This window comes from Myotis nattereri, assembly GCF_964212035.1.
Source record: "Myotis nattereri genome assembly, chromosome: 17".
NCBI classification, from domain to species: domain Eukaryota; kingdom Metazoa; phylum Chordata; class Mammalia; order Chiroptera; family Vespertilionidae; genus Myotis; species Myotis nattereri.
The window spans coordinates 22,975,906-23,000,032 of NC_138092.1; the positions used below are offsets into that span (position 1 = coordinate 22,975,906).

Here is a 24,127-nt window from a genome sequence, read left to right on the forward strand (position 1 = left end):
GAAATAGAGATAAAGGTATTAAAACACCTCTGAAACTAATAATAGGTAAACCATGAAGAGTAATTTCAAACAGGTGAAAGTTTCAAGAGATATGAAATTTTCACCTAGTGAGAAATATAAAACAAAGAGAATACTTCATTAGCGTGACTAAAGTACCACTCTTAATATAAAGGGCACTTTGGAAAACTCAGTATTGACAACATAACATCATATTTCATTATAATTAACCTATCAATCTACAAAAGTTGCACATTAGTTGATGTATTTAATTGGGGAGTGGAGCTTGGTAGCACTTCTGGGTAAGGTAGAAAGCAAGCTTAAATTGTGTTGGTTAGAACAATTTTTGAAGAAAAAAAAGAAACAGAAATAGCAAAGATCTTTGGTCACACACTGTAACTGTGGCTTTCTGACATTTTAATTAGTGCCAAACTGTTCGTTTTTAATGGTTATTATCTTAAAGTTTAGAAGTAAATTCAATTATCTATACATAATGTTGTTGTTCAAAACTAGGACAATTTTTATTTAATTAAAATTTAAACCCCTGGGAATAGTAATTTAAGTATTACATCTTTAGACTTGGGAAACTTAGGAATTTTAAATACTATTTAAGTACTATAGCCACCTGTAATTTTCAAATCTTAAAGTATTACTTTAAGTCTGCACAAAATTTGAACAGGTTTTACTTGGCTTCTTTCCAAACCATAGCACTTACGCTTTAGGGACCAAGGGAAGGTATAGTGTAAAGCGCTTTAATTTCTTTAAGCAGAAAATTCTTTACCTTGACCACATTTTCAGTAGTATATCCTTCCATGCACTGTGAGTTTGTGAGTTTCTAAACTCATTTAAAAAAAGAAAACCCTAAGTTTTAAAACATGAAGTAAACGCAAAAATAGTTTCCACGCTTTCAAAATGAAGCTAGACTTTGTTCCTACTCTTATCTTAAGACACCCAAAAAAAGAACCAAAAAGCATAAAAATACTGGAGTTGATGCTTCATATTTGGATTTTACTTCTTGTATTCTAATCACCTTAGTAGACCAAAAACTGATCATACAAAGTAAGTTTAAGGTTCTAAGTTAGTTTTAAATCAATCGAAATAAGTTAAGCAAGCAACAGTCTACAGTTCATTGCCCTATGATAAATCATTAAATGTGAATGATTTAACATTTTCAAAATAATATCATGAAAAACAACAGAGATCAGTTTCCAGAATTATAGCCTAATTCAGTGTACAGGTTCTCTCCAGTTACTGGCCTACACAATGTTTCATTTTAAATGAAATACATGTATTTTATTAAGTATTTAAATTTTATTAAGTATATATACTAAATATTTAAATACAGCTAAGTGCAGCATGGGTCCAAAGTTTGTATAAACATGTTACTAAGTTCTTGTCATGAGTCCCTTCATAGATCAAGAGCCCAGACCTAGAAAACAACTTTTATACTGAATATAAAATCGGCAACAAATTTGAAAAATACTGTCAAAAAAGTTATCTCAACAGTAAGAATGACAAGTTGAATCTATATTACAGAGTTTATTCTTTATTTCTAGAGATGATTGTGTTATTTGAGGGACTAGAAATGGGAATATTTATACATATCTCACAAGACATAACTTCCTTAAAAAAATACTTAAAAATACAATTGACATTCACCTTCAAAATTACACTTTACCCCCTTCCCCCCCACCACCCCCAAAGCACTCCAAGAAGAATTAGTAGCTCATAGCTGGATATCCCCATCATTTTTTGTTTCTTTCCTCACTCTAGACTTGTATCAATTCTGTTTCCCAATTCTTTATTTACATACTTGTCTCCCCCAGTTAAAATCTTTCAAAGCAGTAACCAGAATTTCTTACCTTTGTGTCTTTTTCACCACCTACTCATATGTAATTTGCTGGAAAAAGCTGAAATGAATTACTAAGATATTTTTTCTGAGATATTTGAACCATTTTATCATACCTCTAACTTAATGATTTGAGGTCACAAAGTAAACATGTTCCTACTTATCCAGTATGTTTCAAAACACTCCAAAACTATCCAATTTATCCATTATTTCTTCCAAGAAAAGCTTTTTTATAAAAATGCAATAAAATAAACAGAATTTTTAAAATTTTCTATTTATTAATTTCAGAGAGTAAAAGGGAGGGTGAGAAAGAGAGAGAGAGAAACAGACAGACAGACATCGATTTGTTGTTCCACTGATTTACGCATTCATTGGTTGATTCTTGTATGTGCCCTGACCGGGGATCACACCTGCAACCTTGGTGTATGGGGACAACACTCTAACCAACTGAGCAACCTGACAGGACCAGAAACAGGATTAAAAAAAAAAAGATTCTGTCAAGCAGATCACAATGCTCACTGATCCATACAGATAGAAGATAATACAAAATAATAAGTAAACATCATGTCTTTTCACAAAATGTACCCATCTGTCTAAAAAAATATGAAAAGCTTTCTCTATCCTGATTCAACACTTCGCTGAACTCAAAAGCAATACAAAGCCAAAATAGTAAGCATCAGCTATGTTTCAAGCAGTTTTGCACTGGGTGTGGATTGCAGGCAAACTAAGAAAGGTGAGTCTTCAGGAAGCAAGTAATTAAGCAGAGATTTTTTCCAACTTAAAATATAACTTACTTATATAGAAAGTATTGCAAATAATATAACTACACAAACCTTCTCTCGCTGAACCCTGTGATACAAAAAACAACACCTATGCTGTGAAAAATTACGCTGAATACATTTTATTTTAATTACATTTTTGCCAACTCACATTTTAGCCTTTGAAAAATCTGTTTAAGACTCTTCACCATTGCTTTTCTTTTGGAAGCTTAATAAAATAATTATGTACAGCAGTCAGCAGTATTTCTTACTCTAACACCAAATTTAAGTTAAAAAAAAAAAGAAAATAATTTTCAAGTACCTAAAAAGGAACAAAAAAGCTACTTTGTTCATTTTATATATTTTTGCATATATATTACTTCATTGTGTGGAATTATTTTAGTAATTACAAATCCTGCACACGTTAATACTATCTGAATAAGACATCAACTCATTCCCCTAACTGCATTTTTTCGTAGTAAAATACAGTCTCCATGCTTCATTTTGGAAGGAAACTTATTTAAAGTCAAGGATCATCCTTTGGGCTGACTTAAAGAAAGCAAAATAAAAAATTTGTCCGCTCCAAATATGAAAATTATGGATTTGGCTCTGATGCAGAATAAAGTAGGCTTCCTATATCACCTGCAATATTAAATTGATTTAGTCTGCTGAAAAACAAGACAGTGAGTTATTGGATCTGTGTTTAATTCAGTGCACTTTATAACATATTTAAGGAATTCAGTTGTATAAAACAGTATCTGAATCTTATCAGATGAAAATATTTTTCCCTTTTAGCAAGCCTCAGGTTGCATGTCTGAGAAAACAAATTAGTCTCTACTTCTCCTAAGCTTGATAATAGTGCCCCCTAATGGGAATTTTAATATGAGTTTTTCTCCTCATTTTTTTAAGCCTATATTTTCTAATGTGAGCAAGTTATTTTACTTGCAACTGGAAAAGTTAATTCTGTTATATAAAAGTGTATCCAAGATTTAAACCACTCAAAGGAGAGTTTATCACATGTTCAACAACAAAATGTGAATTCATGGCAGAAACAAAAAGAGAAAAGCTTCATGCCCCAAGTTTCCTTGATTTTGATCAATCTATTGAACATAATCTAAGGTAGCACTCTCCAAAATGTTAATAATCTTATAAGGAAATTATCCTTCAGCTATGTTTCCAGTACTCAGTAAGAACAATATGTACTAAATCAATGAAGGATATTACGAAGTCAGAAAAAAAAATCTGATCAGAAGTGAAATTATTCAGTGTCATACAGATCCTAATAAGTAAAGAGCTTCGATTCCCACCCAAGTTGATAGGCCTCACACCATTTCCTTTCCACAATATCTGATCACAAGTCTGCAACCATGAATTCATTGCCTTTCTTCCCTATTATATATACGTATATAGACAGTTCCCCTAAGCAGCGGCAATTCAATATATGGGGGTTTTCTTAAAGGCAAAAAGGATTTAAATTAAAGCAAACACTACCTATTCTTATACTTTCCAGATGTACCAGTGAAACAAACATCCAGTAATAGCAACATTTTAATTACAGTGCCCACAATACATTCTGAACTCAGTCAATGTTAAGGGAAACATGTAGAAGAAATAAACAACAAACAAAAGGTCATCAATTTGTGATGAAAAGAGAGAACTACTACTTTATTCTTCAACCTAATGAGGGAAAAGAAGAAAAAACTATATATAAAAAAGGGGCTGGTCAATATTTCTTAAAGGGTCAGACATATAAAATTCAGGCTTGATGCCCATATGGTCTTTCTCAAGTACTCAACTACCCCACTGTAACAGGCACACAGCCACAGAAAATACAGAAATGAATGGACATGACAGTGTTCCAATAATATGTTACATGTAAAAGTAGGTCCAAGAATTCTAATTTGCCAACCCCTAATTTAAAACATCTCACTGTTGGATCATAGATTTAAAATGTATGCTTTACCTGAGGCACAAAAACAAAATTTTTAATTTAAAAAAAGAAGAAAAAGGTAAGCAACTCAAAATACGTAATCACTAAAATTATGAAGTAGTTGGTGAGTATTTTACTTTCAATAAGGGAGAAGACAGAAGAAAAGATCCTTCCCTGAAGCTGGTGGGCCAGTTGGTGCTTGCAAAGCCTTGAGAAGGTTGTCCCTTCTCTGGGCCTCAGTTTCCTCACCTATAAAATGAAGCCAAGGCACGTGCTTCCTACACAGGGAGGTAGAAATCAATGGGAAAATAAGCATTGCCCCAGCCAGCGTCGCTCAGTTGGTTGAGCGTTGTGCACAGAAAGGTCTCAGGTTTGATTCCCAGTCAGGGCACATACCCAGGTTATCAATGAATATTTCTCCCTCACATCAATGTTTCTCCTTCTCCCTCTCCCTCTCCCTCTCCCTCCCTCTCTCTAAAAAGAATAATAAAGAACGTATTTTTTAAAATAAATAAAAAAAAATAAACATCAAGTGCTAGCCCAGTGCTTGCTCAATAACAAAAAAATCATTCCCTGAAGATAATAGTTTGAGTTGGCACAAAATAAAGGAAAAGCAGTAAGCAAAACAATGGGTTTTTAGCATAACTTAAAATAGCATGTAAAAGTATTCTATTCCGGGATATACCCATACAATAGGAAAATTTGGGGGGGAGGGGACATATGGAGGTCTCACACTTGTTGATTTCAAAACATATTACAAAGCAACAGCAACCAAAATGGTATAATCCTATATAATAAAAGAGTAATATGCAAATCGACCAAATGGCGGAACAACCGGTCACTATGACGTGCACTGACCACCAGGGGACAGATGCTCAACGTAGAGTGGTCAGTGCACTCCGTGGGAGCGCCGCTCAGCCAGAGCTGGGCTCATGGCTGGCAAGCCCAGCAGCAGTGGCGGGAACCTCTCCCGCCTCTGAGACAGCACTAAGGAGCAGAGAGCCAGGCTCACGGCTGGCGAGTGCAGGGGCGGTGGCCTCTCACACATCTGCTGCAGGTGGGCAGTACGAAGCGAGGGGTCCCAGACTGTGAGAGGGATTATCTTTAATACCACCTAAGCCAGCAGGCGGACATCCCCCGAGAGGTCCCAGACTGCTGCAAGAGGGCGCAGGCTGGGCTGAGGGACCCCACCCCCCATCCCAGTGCATGAATCTCATGCACTGGGACTCTAATACTAGCATAAGTGTCCTAGAAAAAAATAAAGGGAAGAAGCATCATAACATTGGTCTTGCAATGATTTCTTAAATAGTATACCAAATGCAAAAATAGATAAGTTGAATTACATGAAACTAAGAAGCTTCTATGCAGCAAAGGAAACAACAGAATGAAAAAACAATCTATGAAATGGGAGAAAATATTTGCAAACCATATATATGATAAGGCATTAATATTTTGCAACAGAAAAAGAATTCATTCAACTCAAGAACAAAAAAAAACTCCTATAAAATGAGCAAAGAACTTGAATAAACATTTCTCCAAAGAAGTCATGCAAATAACCAAGAAACATATGAAAAGATATTCAACATTATTGTCAGGGAGATTATTTTCCACTAGATTTTTAAAAAATCTTTAGATTATCACCCTTGGCCTTTGGTGAGTTTTTAACTATTAGCCTTTGCCAACAAAGCAATTATACCTGTAGCACAAAACTGAAATGCTCGAAAAGAATCTTTCTGAAACAGAGAGCTCAGCTCATCTCTTCATAAACATTGTCAAAATACCATAGAAAAAAATGGATGGACACATAATGATGATCCCTGTGCTTCACAATGTAAAGCTCCTATCCAAACTACTAAAATAAGAATCACAAATTCCAAGTAAGTAAAGGCCAAACTAATAAAGTTTTTTATATGCATCCTCATTTCAGAGAATTTATATAATTTTTTAAAAAATCTCAGAAATCAAGTGAACTAGGCCACCCTGATAGATTATTAATTGTATTAATAATCAAATGTTATAGTGGGAATTATATTAATAACCATCTGTGTGTACTGCAAAGACACATTTGAGATGAGTATGCTTACCTTCATCAAAGTCAGCATCATCTTCTGTGTGCTGGGGGAAAGGGAAGCAGTTGGTGATTTCAAGCCGATCTTCTACAACCAGGCCCAAAAGCACTCCTTGAACCACCTCAGTGCCTTGTCCTTCTTCTTGATAATGTTTGATTATCTTTAATACCACCTAAAAGAAAACACAGAAACGAGCTTAAATACCATTCTTATAGTTACATTTCCTTTATTTCAAAGAAAAAATAAATCATACTAGTGGGTTTCAAAAACCACAAAATTATATAATAGGACTAACCAAATTTCTTTCAAATCATTTCCTTTACCCTTACACAAACAATAAAGTGCACATAGTCTAATTGTACATCTGAAACGCCTCGAGTTTGAAGACATGTCAAAAATATCCTCATGCAGCACTCAAGCCTTTCAGGTCAAGGCTCCCTGAGGATCTGGCATCCAGGAGTTTGTTCAGTCTAATCAAACAATATCACCTCGACCTGAGGTTATTACAGAGGAAGTGATCCCGTTAACTTCCTGACAGAACCATCAATAAGACAGAAATAAAGACTTCAATTATCTGAATGTCTGAAAGCAGAACTATTCCTCTTACAAGTTCTCAACATCTCAAGGTGGTTCCTGAACAGAGCGTCAGAGGAAGCACCAACAGGAACATAAAACAAAGAGGGACCTGACTGGCAACAGAACACAAAGCAAAAACCAAAACTCCAGCACTACCTAATTTTCCTCAACCAGAAAGATACACCAAATAACCTCTAAGGAAAAACAATTCTTATATTTCCTGTAATATTTCCATAAAGATGAGGTAACCACTGTTCCATTGGACAATTAAAAGTTCACAGTAACAGTAACCATCTATATATACAAAAGCCTAAGTGACCGTCCGACCGGTAGCTATGACACGCAATGACCACCAGGGGGCAGACACTCTGACCCGTAGTTATGAAACGCACTAACCACCAGAGGGTAGACGCTCAGTGCAGGAGCTGCCCAGCTGTGGTGACTTGGCAGCTGAGGTTCTCGAATGACACACCCGGAACCAGAGAGGAGAGAGCCTGATCTGGGGTGCGTCACCCGAGAACCACCCTCTTGCAATCTGAGACCCCCTGGGGGATGTCAGAGAGCTGGTTTTGGCCGGATCCTCCCAGGCCATGCCGAAGGACCCCACCGGTGCACGAATATATGTATATATATGAGGTGCTTAATATATGTAAAGCACTTTGAATAGTACTCTCCCCCTCCTCCCTCCCCTTCACTCTCTTTAAAATAAGTAAATAAATAAATAATCAATCAGTGGGAAAATATCCTTGTGTGAGTACAAATTTAAAAACAAACAAAAAGTCTTCTATTTAAAAACTGCCTCAATTTAACAAAAATGAATTTTAAAGGGATTGAAGGAGGGGCAATGTAAACAAACAGCACAGCAACTTGATATGCCTGCCCATAGTCAATGCAACTTTTATCAGCATCAACAGAAGTACAGTGCTCCAAGAGAAATTATCTCATTTTGCAGCACAGCTGACCTGTTATATTCAGTTCTCTACGATGACCAAAAAGTCAGTACCCAAATGAGAAATGGGAAAAGCACAGTGGTTTAACTACCTGGCAAAATCAATGAGTGTGAATAAGTACACACAGAAAGGGGTAATTATAAGACAGAAAGCTTAAAACCCTGTGAGGAGGGCAAGTTCAATGAATTAAAATTTCTCTCGAGTAGGGACAATCACAATGAGCACTTTCCAAATACTGAGGCACCAGAGGATGTGTCTTAGAACAGAGGTTGCCAACCAGTGGTCCGCGAGGTCCGAAAGGTTGGGGACCACTGTTGTAGAAGGCAAGCTTAGGACAGATAATCGTTTCAGGAAAGAAGTTTGCCACTTTAAGGATGAATTCTCTCTAGCATTTGTGGCTGTCCAAAATAAAAAGCCTTCAGGAAAAGCATAATGAGCACTAAAATAATTTCCAACTACAGTATACACTGAGTGGCCAGATTATTATGACCACCTGATGTTTGTAGGCAAATTAGCTACAATCTCACGCTGAAGTTGCTAGAGGGCCAGAGTCCAGGGGTCCTCAAACTACAGCCCATGGGCCACATGCAAATACAAATATTGTATTTGTTCCCGTTTTGTTTTTTTACTTCAAAATAAGTATGTGCAGTGTGCATAGGAATTTGTTCATAGTTTTTTTTAAAACTATAGTCCGGCCCTCCAACGGTCTGAGGGACAGTGAACTGGCCCCCTGTTTAAAAAGTTTGAGGACCAGCAGCACAATTCACCATAGCTAAGATCTGGAAACAGCCTAAGTGTCCATCAGTAGATGAATGGATTAGAAAACTGTGGTACATCTACACGATGGAATACTATGCTGCTCTAAAAAGGAAGGAACTCTTACCATTTGCAACGTCATGGATGGAACTGGAGAGCATTATGCTAAGTGAAATAAGCCAGTCAATGAAGGAAACATACCACATGATCTCACTCATTCATGGATAATAGAGAACATTATAAACTTTTGAGCAATAATAGATACAGAGGCAGAGCTGCCTCAAACAGACTGTCAAACTGCAGCGGGAAGGCCGGGGAGGGTTGGGGGGCAGGAGGTAGGGGGGTAAGAGATCAACTAAAGGACTTGTATGCATGCATATAAGTATAACCAATGGACATAAGACACTGGGGGATAGGGGAGGCTGGGGGACTGTCTAGGGCGGGGGGATAAAATGGACACATATGTAATACCCTTTGTAATACTTTAAGCAATAAAAAAAAAATACTAAAAAAAAAAATAAAAAAAAATAAAAAGTTTGAGGACCTCTGGACAGACCATTATAAATAGGGAAGCAGGTTGTTTACCAGCCTTTGAGGCTGTTAAATCGCGTTGTTTACCCGTATCTTCAGGAAAAAAATCACTTCTACTGTCGTGGTAAACAACCTGCTTTCCTATTTATAATGGTCTGGCCCTCTAGCAACTTCAGCGCGAAATTATAGCTAATGTGACTACAAACTTCAGGTGGTCATAATAATCTGGCCACTCAGTGTATATGATCTTGCCATTTTAATATAATCTGATGAAATAAAGCATTATGAGGGGACAAAAATACCATTTTTATCAGAACTAAGCTGACATTCTTCAATCTGACATTTTATGGCCTTCCTATTTCACATACACTAAAAATCTCAATTCTTTTGTTCAAAAATAATGTGGTGGAATTATATTACAAACTTGAGAGATGTTCAAAAGAAATCCCTGATCAAAAGTAACTAATTGACATACAGGAAGGGCTTTTAATATTCTATGTAAATAACCAGAAATTTACTGTATACATAAAAATGTTCCACAGATTATGGGTACTTAAGTGGCTGAATCAATGTTCTGCTCATGAAGAGATGCTTCACTCACCTGTGCCTACCACAGGTGCTGGCACATGAAAGATACTCAAAATACATTTGCTGAAGGGGTGAATGGTAAACATTTATCTATCATTTATGTTATGTCAAGCAGTCCTCTATCTTGCATGCAATGACTCAAATAATTCTTATAACCACTCTATGAAGTCAGTAATATTATTTTCCCATTTACTTGACAGATAAGGAAACAGGTTATCGTACAGGTTAAATCAGAAAGGTGATCTCACTTCTGACTCCCAAAGTACTTTTAGTTACAGTAGCTCACAATAAATGAGTAACTTTAAGTGTCCCATTAAGTGTTTATAATAAGAAGGCTGAAACAGATAGAATGCAGTGGCAACAGACCTGGAAGAAATCCCTGTGACTAGGTGGCAGAAGCAGCACTTTGTGCGTGGAGTAGTTCAGTGTGGAGTTACAGGGTGAGGGAGTAAGACAAGACTATAGGCAGTGATGGCGAACCTTTTGAGCTCAGCGTGTCAGCATTTTGAAAAACCCTAACTTAACTCTGGTGCTGTGTCACATATAGAAATTTTTTTATATTTGCAACCATAGTAAAAAAAATGACTTACATTTTTGATATTTATTTTATATATTTAAATGCCATTTAACAAAGAAAAATCAACTAAAAAATGAGTTTGCGTGTCACCTCTGACACGCGTGTCATAGGTTCGCCATCACGGCTATAGGGAATGGTGATAGAGGTCAAATTTGTCCTGCCCTAATCACTAGAAGTCAAGTAGCATCAGCAGGAAACCTCCATTAGTTGCAAGAATGCAATGCAGCTTTTAATCATCACCAGCACTATTCTCACAAGCCACACGTTCTGTCACAGAAGTTCCCTTTCTGTCCTGCTCCATGTCTTTTTTCTCCCTCCAACCAATCACATGCTTCTATCCATAAAACAGTGCTAACGCTTTTAATTAATCTTATTGATTCCATGCTGCTTTTGTTCTTACTTAAAAATAGATATATGGAAAGCTTAATAGTTATCCAAAACAAAAACATGCTCCTATATTAGATTTGGTTTATAAAGTGTCACAAATGACCCCACATACTCCGGAACTTTAGAACAGCACTTGTTCTCAGCTTATCAAAATGACCTGAGGAGCCTTAAATGAAGAGGAGTCTTATAGTCATCAGTATTTAAAAAATAAACAGAAAGAAACTGATGCTGAACCCAACCTCTGAAACTCAGAGTTAACTGACCTGAGCTGGGACTCCAATATTGTTTTGTTTTTCTTTTTGTTGTTGTTATTGTTGTTTTTTTGGGGGGAGGGGGGTGTTTCTTCCTATTTTTGGTTTTCGATTCTGCGGGTTATTCTAAAATTCTACTTCATTCTAACTTTTTAAAAATATATTTTTATTAATTTCATAGAGGAAGGGAGAGGGAGAGATAGAAACATCAATGATGAGAGAGAATCATTGATCGGCTGCCTCCTGCACACCCCTTACAGGGGATGGAGCCTACAACCTTGGGCATGTGCCCTGACCAGGAATCGAACCATGACCTCCTGGTTCCTTCCTCCAGGAACCATGACCTCCTGATGCTCAACCACTGAGCCATGCTGGCCGGGCTTCATTCTAACTTTTAATGAGAGTATGGACCAGCCTTCCTTTTCTGTTTTAACTCCTCAGGTGATTACAATGCACATAACTGGTTGAAACACAACTTTCCTTTCCTGTTTTAAGACTCCCTGTGTTGCTGAAAAGTGAGTACACTGAGAATTGCAGGCTTAAAAGTGAACATTTTATTTACTAGTATAAAAGCATAAATATCACCCCCTCATGAGCAGTACTCAAGCCCTTGGAAGAATCTCCACAGTATAGAAATGAGAGGAAAAGTGCTGTTGCAACCCATCTGAGAAGCATTCAAGTGTCCCATAACAAAGACTTTTAGGCTTCATGGCTTGACCCATATTTAAGACTGCTTACGTATTAATGCTGACCAGGTTCCTTTATCCTATAAAACTGTGGGTAAATAAGGATTTTTCTATAAATTATGCTTAAAGGAATGGAAACTGAGCAGCAGAACCTTAAATTACCAACTTCTTCTACACCTCCCAAACTGTCATAGTATGGCTCTAAATGCTTATTAACCTACCTGATTTGCCCCAAAGAGTATTGTTCTATGAATAGGTCAGCTGTCTCTAGAACTATCTCCAGCTCTGAGGTTTACACATTCTCAGGCTGGGCGGATCTTAGCAAGGAATCCCAACTTGCAAGATAGTAAACAGATGTCCTGTCTGCTGAAATTACTCAAGAAGAACCAATTTTTTCTATTATTATTATTCAGTGCAGACAATTTGAAAGAGCAAAGCAGACTAGTTTGTAATTTCTAAGGAACACATTATTTTTTAAAGTGTGGGGCTTTTTCCAAAAAGGCTACATACAAGCAACACAGTCACTTCTAAGACAGAAAGTATTCTTGATATTATAAGATAAATAAAAATAATAACCTAAAATATCCAAATTATACCAGAAGTCAATAAACCTAAAATCTGAGTTAATAAGCATGAGGAATAAAATCTTCCATCCGCCCTAAAAAGGAACGTTTATCAGAATCACTAAGACCTTTCTACCAAAATCTTATCAAAAACTTTCACGTACCAAGGAACAATTTAAATCTGGCCAAAATAAAAATTATGCTGTCTGATAAATTAGAATAATTTTCTATCAAACATGATGTCTACAAAAACTAGTTACTACAGAAATATTTGAAAGCCCCGCCCAGAATCACCAGAATTCTGCAATTTTCAAATTCTTTTGTTCACTCTTTAATACATTCATCTAGGTATTTACTTGCTGAGTGACTTTGAAGGCTAGTTACTTCTGCCAGGCCCTGGGAAAATGAAACTGAAACACATAAGCCTTTGCTATCACAAGGCTCATATTTTAGAACAGCTGACTTTAAATTCTAATCTCCTGTTTTTATGGTTACTCTTCAACTATTCAAATTTGCTACTGCACACATATATACAAATTACCAGAAAATATGTATATGTATACACTATCAGGGGAATATAGATTGTTTTTTAACAAGCAGAGAGATCTGTTTAAGAGAAACCTAACATAAGCCAATTATAAATCAGCAAACTATGAACTCAAACTTTGTGCAAACTAATGATAATAAATCTTCACCAGGAAAGCAGTGGGTTTCCCACCATCCTTGTAATACACATAAAAAGGATGTTGAAAACCAGTAAAATTATTAGGGACAAAGTAATTTTATATTGTATAATACCATCTATCATTTTAGCCTACCTTTATAAAGCTGAGTTCATTGAGAATACTAAGAGATTGCAACCTGTATGGTGTACCTAGCAAATGCTGACTTTACCTGTTATCTTTTTTAAAAACTCACAGATGAAGAAATGCTGAAACTATTAAAACATTTTACCACTAAAACTAATAAAAAAAGAAAATCAAGTATTTTGTGATCACAACAGTATTTTAGATATGATCCTATTAAATATTGTTAGACTCTGGTTAGAGGGAGATGCTATTAGCTAAAATAGGTATGAAAATCCTATAGAGATAAGTCAGTCAGTGACTACCTATAGCATTATTGCAAGGATTAAAAAGACATCCAAAGTACACAGTGCATATTAAATTCTCAGCAAAAAGTTACAACTACTATTATTAGAATAAATATTCCATCTAACCTCCTCCACTCATCCAACCATCTATCCAACAAATATTTAGTGACTAGAATATGCAAGATATGGCACTGAGACTTGTCTCCCCACAACGTTCAGAGTCTATTCCTCAAAGGATGTAACTTAGTAAATGCTTATTAAAAATCAACCACCTGACACCAACTTATATTTTTATAAAAATTTATTAGTCAGGCGAAACCGGTTTGGCTCAGTGGATAGAGCGTTGGCCTGCGGACTGAAAGGTCCCAGGTTCGATTCCGGTCAAGGGCATGTACCTGGGTTGCAGGCACTTCCCCAGTGGGGGATGTGCAGGAGGCAGCTGATGGATGTTTCTCTCTCATCGATGTTTCTAACTCTCTATCTCTCTCCCTTCCTCTCTGTAAAAAATCAATAAAATATATTTTAAAAAAAAAAAATTTATTAGTCATATCAACCTACAGGGATTTAGGACATTTTAAAAATCTGTATTCAAGTCAAAAGTGAGATTAAACTGATTTATTCAAAATATTTGTGTGTACATGTGTTTGTATGTATGTATATATATTTTAAATATGTATATGTTTCCTTATAAACATCATTATCCTTGCTAAAAATAAAGACTAAATCCACTCCGAAGATTCTTAAAAGTCTGAAATAAAGTGACAAACCCCAAACTGCACCAGTTGCTGACCAGTTGAAGAGGTCAGGGCAGGATGCATGATTCCTAGCAGGCTTTATTCCAGTTTCATAGATTCTGGGAGGTAAGGTCCACAGCCTGAATTTCTCACATCAGTCACCATCAAAGAACAGCTATTACTGTAAAAGAATTTTAGTCTCAAAGAAACTGTAATGTCACAGAATCTCCCCTTAGCATGTTCTGTAAAATCAATATCTAGACTTTCATTTAATTCTGGCATCTTTCAATGACTGATCTGTGAACTTGGCAGTTTTCTTATTTGGTTAAGCCTAGATCATTTCTTCTAACACTGAACAAAGAAGGTAGTTATTGCCAAAATGTAAATTCAAAAAGCAGAAAGCAGCATTAGCCTTAAATTTAACACATTTTATGACTCGAGTGGGATTGGGGTTCCATTTCATAACTGGCTAAGTCAAATAATAAACAGGATTTAAATCACTGCTGTTAAGTTTTGATGTGAAAGAATTTTAAGGAACTTCAATGGGGGGAAAAAGATATTTTGCTCTGACACATATGGGATTAGTTACAATGCTCCAATACACTTAATCAATATCACTTCTTCAATATTTCAGTTGAAAGAGCATATTTCATTATTATTCTCTTGGATCTAATGCTCACTGATAGTCCACAGTTTTAAAGTTAAATCAACTAATAATTGCTGGGGAAAGGGGGAGAAAGGCAATGTAGCCTCAAGAAATTCAACAAAATAGCACTGTTCTCATCATAAAAATCAGTCATGACAAACTACAATGATGCAATCAAACATACAAATGTATACTCGCAATTAAAACAATTAAATGTTAATTGATAATGATGTTCAATTCATAACATTAAGTTTTTACTTTACCAACTCAACATAAACCTGCAAATTTTCCCACACGTAGCTGGAAAGTAGTTTTCTAAAGTAAAAAGAGTGCTAAACAGGCTTAGCTGGAACAAAATTTCTTTCCTCCATCAAACAAAACAAAAAAATGTCAAAACTATTATGAACTAGCTGTCTTCTTCCTAACACATCTAGCTCATTAAATTCAGAAGCATGGATATCTGAATTGGAGGGCGGGCACACCAAGAACTACAGCAGCCCCAGGTGGAAGATGCAGGGCAGTTCCCCCATCCTGACAGAGCAGGCACCTATGAAGACCGCGTGTGTCCCCCACACCTGCCGCATGCCCCACTCAGGACGGTGTGGCAGTCCCCAACCGCCCCTCACCGCCCTCTGCCAGCCCCTGCCACTCTAGCAGACCCTAGCGATCCAGGCCCACTCTTCCTATATTATTTCTATTTTCTCACTTAACATACACATGCACCCACGCACACACAACCAAACACACAGTACTCTAGAAACGTGAATAAACTCAGACACACAACAACTAGAAACATGCTTCCATCGGAACTCATTTTAGTAGACCAAAAAATTTGGTCGGAAATCTGAAATCTTTGTAAAATCAATAGTTTATATATGTAAGTGCTTTTTTTTTAACCATAACTTAAAATTTACCATCTCAAGAATTTTTGTGTACAGTTCAGAAGTATTAAGTATATTCACACTGTTGTGCAACAGATCTCTAGAACTTTAATCCTGAAAAATTGAAAGTATATACCCATCAATACTCCCCGTTTCCCCCGCTCCCATTCCCTGGCAACTACCCTTAACTTTCTATCTCTATGAGTTTAACTTCTTAGGTACTTCATGTAAGTGATCATATAGTTACAATATTCTCTCTTGTGATAAGAACTTTCAAGCTCTATCTCAACTTTCAAATATGCTTTACAATATTAACGATAGTATGTTAGATCCCCAACACTTACTTTATAACTGGAAGTTTATAGTTTTGACTCCCTTCACCCATTTGGCCCTCCCCCAATCTCACACACACCAAAAAGCATGGACCACTGCATAATTAAAAGGCCTTTCAGTGACTTGGGTTGGTTTTCATTTGTTTCTTTAACAGGAAGCAGTGCTTCCTAAAACAGGTCCAGAAGGAAACATTAAAGAGTAACGTGACTGCCTCTGGGAAGACGGTGGTTGAAGACAGAAATGAAAGTTTTCACTACGTACTCTTTTTCATCTTTTGATTTGTGTACCATGTGTATCTAGTGTAATGGCTGTTTCATTAAATAGGTTTAATAAATTAAAAGGGCTTTAGTTTTTCAGTATAAGAAGTATGCCACAGTAATCGCAGGAAGTGATTACTCACCTTCTTTCTCCTGAAGAGGATGCTGGGCTTGAGACAGGCCACCCCAAAATGTCCCCTAATGGCATATTGATTACTTTGAATTAAGGTTACTTGACAAGCAGCCAGTGACAGAAGAGCACCTGACCCTCCACTGTCTCCTTGAGTGCAGGAAATAAATCTCCCCTGTGAAAGGTGCCCTCCCTGCTCCAGGAGGGCTGAGAAACACCCTTATCACTACAGCTAAGAGATCCAGAGCCAAAGAGCTTCTATAAACACTTTATTAATTTACTACCCAAGCCCAAACTTTGTTCAGACTCCTCACTAATACCCAAACCTTGCTTAGATTCCTTTCTCAGGAGCACTAACTTTTTGTCCTGTGAATTCTTCACAAATTGTTTGTCTAAAAAATATTAAAAGGTGCCTGGTTCAATCACTTCTTTGAGCTTCATTTTATGATCTGAGCATCATATTGTGATTTCTCCCATGCACATGTGTTAAATCAGTTTTTCTATGTAGCTTGTCTTGTTTTATTTTTAGCTTTATTATTAGTCCAGAACTAATCAGTCTAGAAAAAACTAAAACGGAGTAGAGAGGGAAATTCTCCCCCTTGCCAATGAGGTCGTTCGAAACAAAACTGAAGATTAGGCACATCTGCACAAAATTTAAAACAGGGGTTTTCTTATAGCCAAAGGAAAAAAAATCTTGGTTTTAATTGTTTCAAAGACTACCCTTAAACCAAACTTGAAAACAGTACCTACAGCCATCTCTTGGCAACTAAAAGCAAAAGGTAAAGAGGATCTTAAAAGTCAAGCTATAAAGTTTGATTTTGTGTAGTGAGAATTTCCAACAGGTTTTTGCATTCTAGGACTACAATAGTCCTTTTAATATGAATATGATTATTTATTCAGCAGCACTGTGTGTGATGGTCAAGTACACAATGGAATCTGTAAGGCCAGTCTGTCACATGAGGCCTTTCCAACAGTTCAGGAAAGAGACCAAGGCTCGGCAGCAGCCACTGAGCAGATCTGACTCCTCTCGTTCTCGGCCTCACTCCACTTCTTCTGCAACCACGTCTGACAAACCTGATATGGCTGAGACTGAGAAATTTGGTAAGTCAAAATTGAAGACAGAAATGCGAGAGCGAAAAACCACTGCCTTCAAAAGAAATGACTGAACAGGAGAAACAAGCAAGAAAATCGTACACGCACCATCAGTATGGACTATACATTCCACAAGTATTGCATTCTTCTTTTAACTGCTTAACTTTGTAAAATGCAAAGAGGTTCCATCAAGTTTAAATGACTGAGCTGTCCCTTTTCCCATCAGAGAACTACTGACCAAGGAGGAGGCACCTGCCTCTCCATCTGCCTGTCTGGCTGGCAGGGAAGGAACAGCACTCATGTGTTGGTGAAGGAAGAAACTCGGTGGGACAACAGTGAAATCCAGAGTAAACATCAAGCTGGTCCAAGATGTCCTGCAGGCTGAAGAATGCAGAGTAACCAGAGTGCCATTTTCTTTTGGTTAAAATCCTTTTAATTATTGGTATGCACAATTTTTTAATATGCAAATAAAAACGTTTTGAAACCAGAAAGGAGAGCAAGAAATGAAGAGTACAGACAATACAGTTATAAGATTAAAATATAAGTGACCTCAAGAGGATCCAAGGAAAAATCAAAGATGATACCAGAAGTCTGGGTAACTTGGTGTTACCACTAACAGACAAGAAATATTTACTGAATTGAATCTCTGTAATAAGCATACTAACAAGCATGGTTAATTTTTAAAATAAAGACAAAGATTTTTGAAAATCACAACTTTCAGTGCCAAGAAATAGCACAGCACTCCAATACTGGGGGGGGGGGGGGGGGGGGCGGAGTAAACTGCACCATATATACAACTATTCTGGAGAACAATCTGGCAACACACTTAAGAAAATGCATAACCTTTAACCTGCTAACTTCAATTTGGGCATTTACTAAAGCATAGGAAAAACACTATGCTGTTTTAGTAAAGCCCAAAATCTTAATGGTACTAACCAACCTCCTGTTATGAGCTTATAATCTAGCTAATTATTGTTGTGTGTTTTTTGTGATTTTTCCAAACTTTGCTTACAAATAATGGTTTGTGGTTTTGTTTGTTTTTGATATATTTTTGTTGATTTCAGAGAGGAAGGGAAAGGGAGAGAAACATCAATGAGTAAGAATCATTGACTGGCTGCCTCCTGCACACCCCCTCCTGGGGATCGAGCCCACAACCTGGGCATTGTGCCCTTGATCAAAATAGAACCCCGAACCCTTCAGTCCGCCGGGTCCAAAGTTCTATCCACTAAGCCAAACCAGGTAGGGCTGTCTTTGTTTTATACCCTTGACATTTAGGTACTATTTGGGGGGAATATAAATCTTAACATTGTATGCCAAAATACAGCCGATATTTAGACTCAAAGAGTAAAAAAGTTTTGTATTTTGACTAAATTAATACTGAGTTACCATTATTTTGCTGAATCAATTTTTTTTTTTTTCTTGTATGCTTGGGCTTGGTACAAACATAAAAAAAAAAAAAATACAGCACACTATTCTGGCACAAAGTAGTATACATTTCAGTCCTTTCAGGTTTAATGAAACAATACAGTTTGCCATCACATAGATGGATGTGTAAATTATACTATACTTTGCTATTAAATCTTAATCTTTACAGGATATAACCATTTTATAGAATGATCTACAAATAGAAGCTTATTAGAAAAACTACAGTTTTCAGTATATTTTGCCTTGGAGTATATTTTTTCATAAGTTGCCAAATGATATAATATCCAAGTACCATACTTTCAATATTTTCCAAAAACAAACTTATAAACTAATTTACAAGAGAAAAGCAAATGCATCTAAATTTTCATGTAAGTGCTGAAATCGGAAGCTCTCATCAGAGAAACCAAGGTGGAGTTGGTAAATTAAAAGTGAGAATATTTGACCACAAAAATTAGAACTGGCAAAAACCCTCTTCAAAGCCCAATGCTCTGTAGAGGCTTTTCTCCCCAATACTGGGGCTAGAACTGAGCTAAAAATCCAGAAAATGCTGCCAAGGTGTAAAACACCTCGAGTTGCTCAGCCAAACTCATGAAATCCTGGGTATAAAGCAGAAGATCAGAATTTATAATTTTATAGAGACTAGTTGAAGCCAAAAGTGACAAGAAATAAGAAGCCAGGCTGGAGGCAAGAGGGTGGGCTCGCGGTGAGCAGACATCAAGGGATGAAAATAGGTATGCCTAGAAGCAAATTTTAAAAGCATTTTTTCTTCAAATCTTTTTCCATACCACCTAATAAGCATCTTGATTCACCATGGCCGTATCAGCAGTGAAATGGGTAATATCAAACAGAACTATTCTGAAACATTTATTTCCAATCCAAAATGGAGCTTTATTCTGTTTGTTATAAATCCACATACTCTTCTCCTCCAGATGACTATAACTGCAAAGTAGAACTTGCTTTGACATCTGATGGCAGGATGGTAGTTTGCTACCATCCTTCTGTGGATATTCCATATGAACACACCAAGCCTATCCCTCGGCCAGATCCTGTGCATAATTATGAAGAAACACAGGATCAAATACTGAAAACCAGATTAGAAGTAAAAGATGAACACTTGGAGCAAGGACCCATGATAGAACAACTTAGCAAAATGTTCAATACTAATCACCGTTGGTATCCTTATGGACAGTATCATACACATCGTAGGAAACTGAATCCTCCAAAAGACAGATGATATTGAGGTTTTCAGTAAAATGCTGTCCTGTTCTCATTTGCCATTTGAGAAAATGCAATCAGATATATTCACTACTATGTGCATGCCATGAACACAGGAGGCCTGTTAGAAAAAATATTTTTAAAGGCAATAGGTTTCAATTTCAGTAAGCTCTCTGACCTTAAGGAAAAGAAACAATGGCCAGAATATCTGCAGGATTTATCCAAATCTTAGAAGCATACTGCGATGGAAAAGTCAGATGGACTTAGTTAGGAAACTACCTTAATTAGGAATACCTACCAATACTTCTTCCCTAACTTTCCTTAATATACCTTGTTTTCCCCAATATGTTAATCTGTATGACCCAGAGACTAAAGGTTGCCTTTTTCCAACTTTAGATTATTTACTAAATTGATTTCTTTTAGCTACAAATCTTCTCCTAGAATATGACAGATTAGAAAGATTATACTAGCTTTCTCACACATTCTTGAGATCACAGTTTGACTGCTGGTCAGGGTACATGCCAGGTTGTGGGCTTGATCCTCCAGTAGGGGGCATGCAGGAGGCAGCCAATTAATGATTCTCTCTCCCTCTCCCTTCCTCTTTCTGAAATCAAATACATATTTTTTAAAAGTAGTATATATAACTCAGGCTTTTTCATTTATTAGTAACATTCTCCACCTTACTTCCAATAAAGGAGGGATGAGGTAGCTAATAATTTTAAACAATAAGGCAACTTTTTACATAAAAGGGAAAACAAAATTTAAAAGTTAATAGATTTTTGTCCCCTGGTATGGCTCAGTTAGTTGAATGTTGTCCCATGCACCAAGAGGTCGCGGGTTCGATTCCTGGTCAAGGCACATGCCGGGGGTTTCAGACTCAATCCCCAGTACAGGGCATGCAGGAGGAAACCAATCAGTGATTCTCTCTCATCATGATGCTTCTATCCCTTCCTCTCCCTTCCTCTCTCTCTAAAACTCAACAAAAACATTTTTTTTAAAAAAAGGTAATGGATTTTAAGCACTGGAACTATGTAAGACACAAATGTTTTACACTTTAGCCTTCAGATTACCATCTCAGAGACAAAGGAAAAATACATAAACAGTAAGCCATTAATTAACTGTGTATGATCACATGCCAAGATGAACAATACAAGCCATCATCATAAAAAGTTCCGAGAAAGGAAAAGATCAATGTGGACCAGAGCAGTACTTTTCAAACATTAATATGCTATAAATCATCTGATACACTAGGTCAGGAAAGGGGCCTGAGATTGTGAGATACTTTATTTATACATTTCTAACAAGCTACCCGAGGCCAATTCTGCTTGTTTTGCTGGTCCATGGACCATACTTTGTAAGTATCAAAAGTGTAATGCACATAAGAAAGATAAGATTCATTCTGGTTTGGGAGAACAAAGTAGGTTTTATATAAGCTCAACAGGAAGAATTAGCTTGATCTTGTCTAGGAACAATGAGACCATTTGACTACAATGAAGATCCACTCCTCCATCCCAAAAAGATATGCTGAGCACTGATTCTGTGCAGGGTACAGTAAAAAACACATTGACAAGTCTAACAGAATGGACAGTTAAATGATTGGGAGATACCATTTCACACAAGGAAAAAAGCCACGTAGTTGTCCATTAACAGTCAGGTAAAGAAATTTATGTTATAGCCATACAATGAAATGCTGTATAGCAATGAAAATCCATGAATTACAATTACTCACTCTAGAATGGACTAATCTCAGTCATGGTGTGACTGTGTGTGTGTGTATATATGTATATATATGTATATACACACACAGATATATATATATATATGACATAGGAAAACATACTATGATTTAATTCACTCATATGTATTAATATAAACAGGCAAAACTAAACAAACTGTTTAGGAATACTTGTGTCGTGAAGCTACTAAAAAAAATTACTGAATCAAAGATCACAATAGTGATAATAGGGTGAGGAGAAGGGATAGGAGAAAAGGATGAAATGGAAAGGGGCTTCAAAGATATTTGTAATGTTCTGTTTCTGAAGCTGAATAGCGGGTGACTGGATATGTATTTTGTGATTATTCAAATCACTAGAGGCCCCATGCACAAAATCCGTGCAGGAGTAGGCCTTCCTTCCCCCGGCTGCCGGCACCAGCTTCCCTCTGGCACCCCAGATCCGGGCTCCCTCGCAGTCCCAGCTTCGGCTGAAAGGTCGTTGGGAAGGCTGTTCAGTCTAATTAGCATATTAGGCTTTTGTTTTTATAGATGTATTATAGACACTATTTTGCATGTATGACATTTTGATTTCCTTTTTACACTTCTTTGCTAATGTTATCGATTATATTTTTAAAGACATAGGAAATTGGTGGTGGCAGATTCTAAAAGCAGTGACTTAAAGAAAAGTGGAAGACTGCTACTATAGACAATTTTTAACCACTGACTTCAAGAGGAAAAATATGGGGATTGAGAAGGGAACACAGAATGCTAAGAGACAGAGCTGAACATTTTACTATGGGAATGTCTTGAAAATGTTAAGACAGGAAGGGAAAGGTAATATTAAAGAAACAGAGGAATTGATAAATAAGACCAAAGGTAGGAAAGAAAAGGTTCAAGAATATAAGAAAAACAACTGGTCACTATCAAGATGTCAGGAACAAATACTATTCAACATCAGGCTTACCAAATAGTTCTGTGTGGCTAGAATGTACAGTTCCTAGGAAGTTTGGAAATACTAGGAATTAAACCTAAACACAAAAGCAAGGACATCTTGGTGGGCCTTGAACTCACTGCAAAGCCACTGAAAACATTTCAGAAAGGCAGTTAACAAGATCTGGACTTTCACACACTTTTAATAGAAGTATAAAAAGCAGACGGAAGCCAAGTTTACCCTGCTCTCCCCTTCCCATAGCCCCCGAGTGCTAGCTCCTTCTCGACACCCAGGGGTCACCTACCTACCTGTCGCCCAGAAGAGTTTGTCTCCAAGTCCTCTCTCCCAAGCACCTCCAAACAAGGCCCCAGGGACCTGTCACACACGCCCCGAGCCTCGGTCCCCTTTCTCAGCCCTCAATTCCCCCGTCAGATGGCAGAGAAAGCTGCAGCGCCTCCCGAACAAAAAGCGGAGACGAAAGAGGAGGATTTTCAGGGAAAACCTTGGCCCAGCCTCACGTGGCCCAGAGGGGAGGCAGCCGGCAAGCGCGCCGGGCGGCACCCAGCTGGGAACTGCGCTCCCCGCGGGGGCCCGGGAAGACGGCACCCCACTCACCAGGCCGTCTATCTGCACCTGCTTCACGGCCGAATCTCCGGCCCCGCCTTTGCCCTTGCCTTTCCCGGCCGCACCGCTGGCGGAGCTGGAAGAAGTGGTGGCCGGGCCGGTGCCTTCCTTGCGGGACGCCATCTTTCCAGCGGGACAGGAAGAAAGAGAAACGTGAGTGATCGGAAGCGGAAGTACGAGCTTCACGTGACGTCATACGCAGTGCGCCGTCCGAGGGGCGGAGCGGGGAGGAAAGGCTAGACTAGGGCCCCGCCTCCCTTCAACTCCTCCCCTAACGGAATCCTTTGCGCATGCGCATTGTGTGTTTGCGGCTTGCCCCCCCCCCCCCCCCCCCCCATAAAATGCTTGAAGTGGACTTTTTGAAAAAAAGACTTTGTGACAAACGCGGCAGAGATTGGAGTGATGTGTCGAGAAGCCAAGGAGCCCAAGGATTGCCGGGAACACCGGAAACAAAGAGAAAGGCATGGAAGAAAGGCATGGAACAGATTCTCCCTTATTGCCTTCAGGGAGAGCATGGCCCTGAGGACACCCCCACTTCAGACTGTGAGACCACACATTTCTGCTGTTTTAGGCTATGCAGTTTG

The 24,127-nt window shown here is 37.7% G+C and overlaps 1 protein-coding gene and 1 pseudogene across 4 annotated transcripts in view; one reads left to right on the forward strand and one right to left on the reverse strand.

Moving 5' to 3' along the window:
* Positions 1-23,751, reverse strand: part of EIF3H (eukaryotic translation initiation factor 3 subunit H) — an 85,672-nt gene extending 61,921 nt beyond the window's left edge. The window contains exons 1-3 of one of the 3 annotated variants that reach the window (XM_081111560.1): positions 23,535-23,669; positions 6,725-6,775; positions 6,619-6,649 (exon numbers count right to left, since the gene is read on the reverse strand). In XM_081111560.1, the coding sequence (XP_080967686.1) occupies positions 6,619-6,649; positions 6,725-6,775; positions 23,535-23,666 (214 nt within the window). In that variant the 5' untranslated portion in view covers positions 23,667-23,669. Of the gene's footprint in view, positions 1-6,618; positions 6,776-23,534 lie in introns of all 3 variants that reach the window. The other 2 variants (XM_081111559.1, XM_081111561.1) reach the window with 2 other exon arrangements.
* LOC308533166 (large ribosomal subunit protein mL42-like) lies at positions 19,870-20,359 on the forward strand (annotated as a pseudogene). The gene has a single exon. The product of its transcript is annotated as a large ribosomal subunit protein mL42-like (transcript).
* Positions 23,752-24,127: the final 376 nt, after the last annotated feature.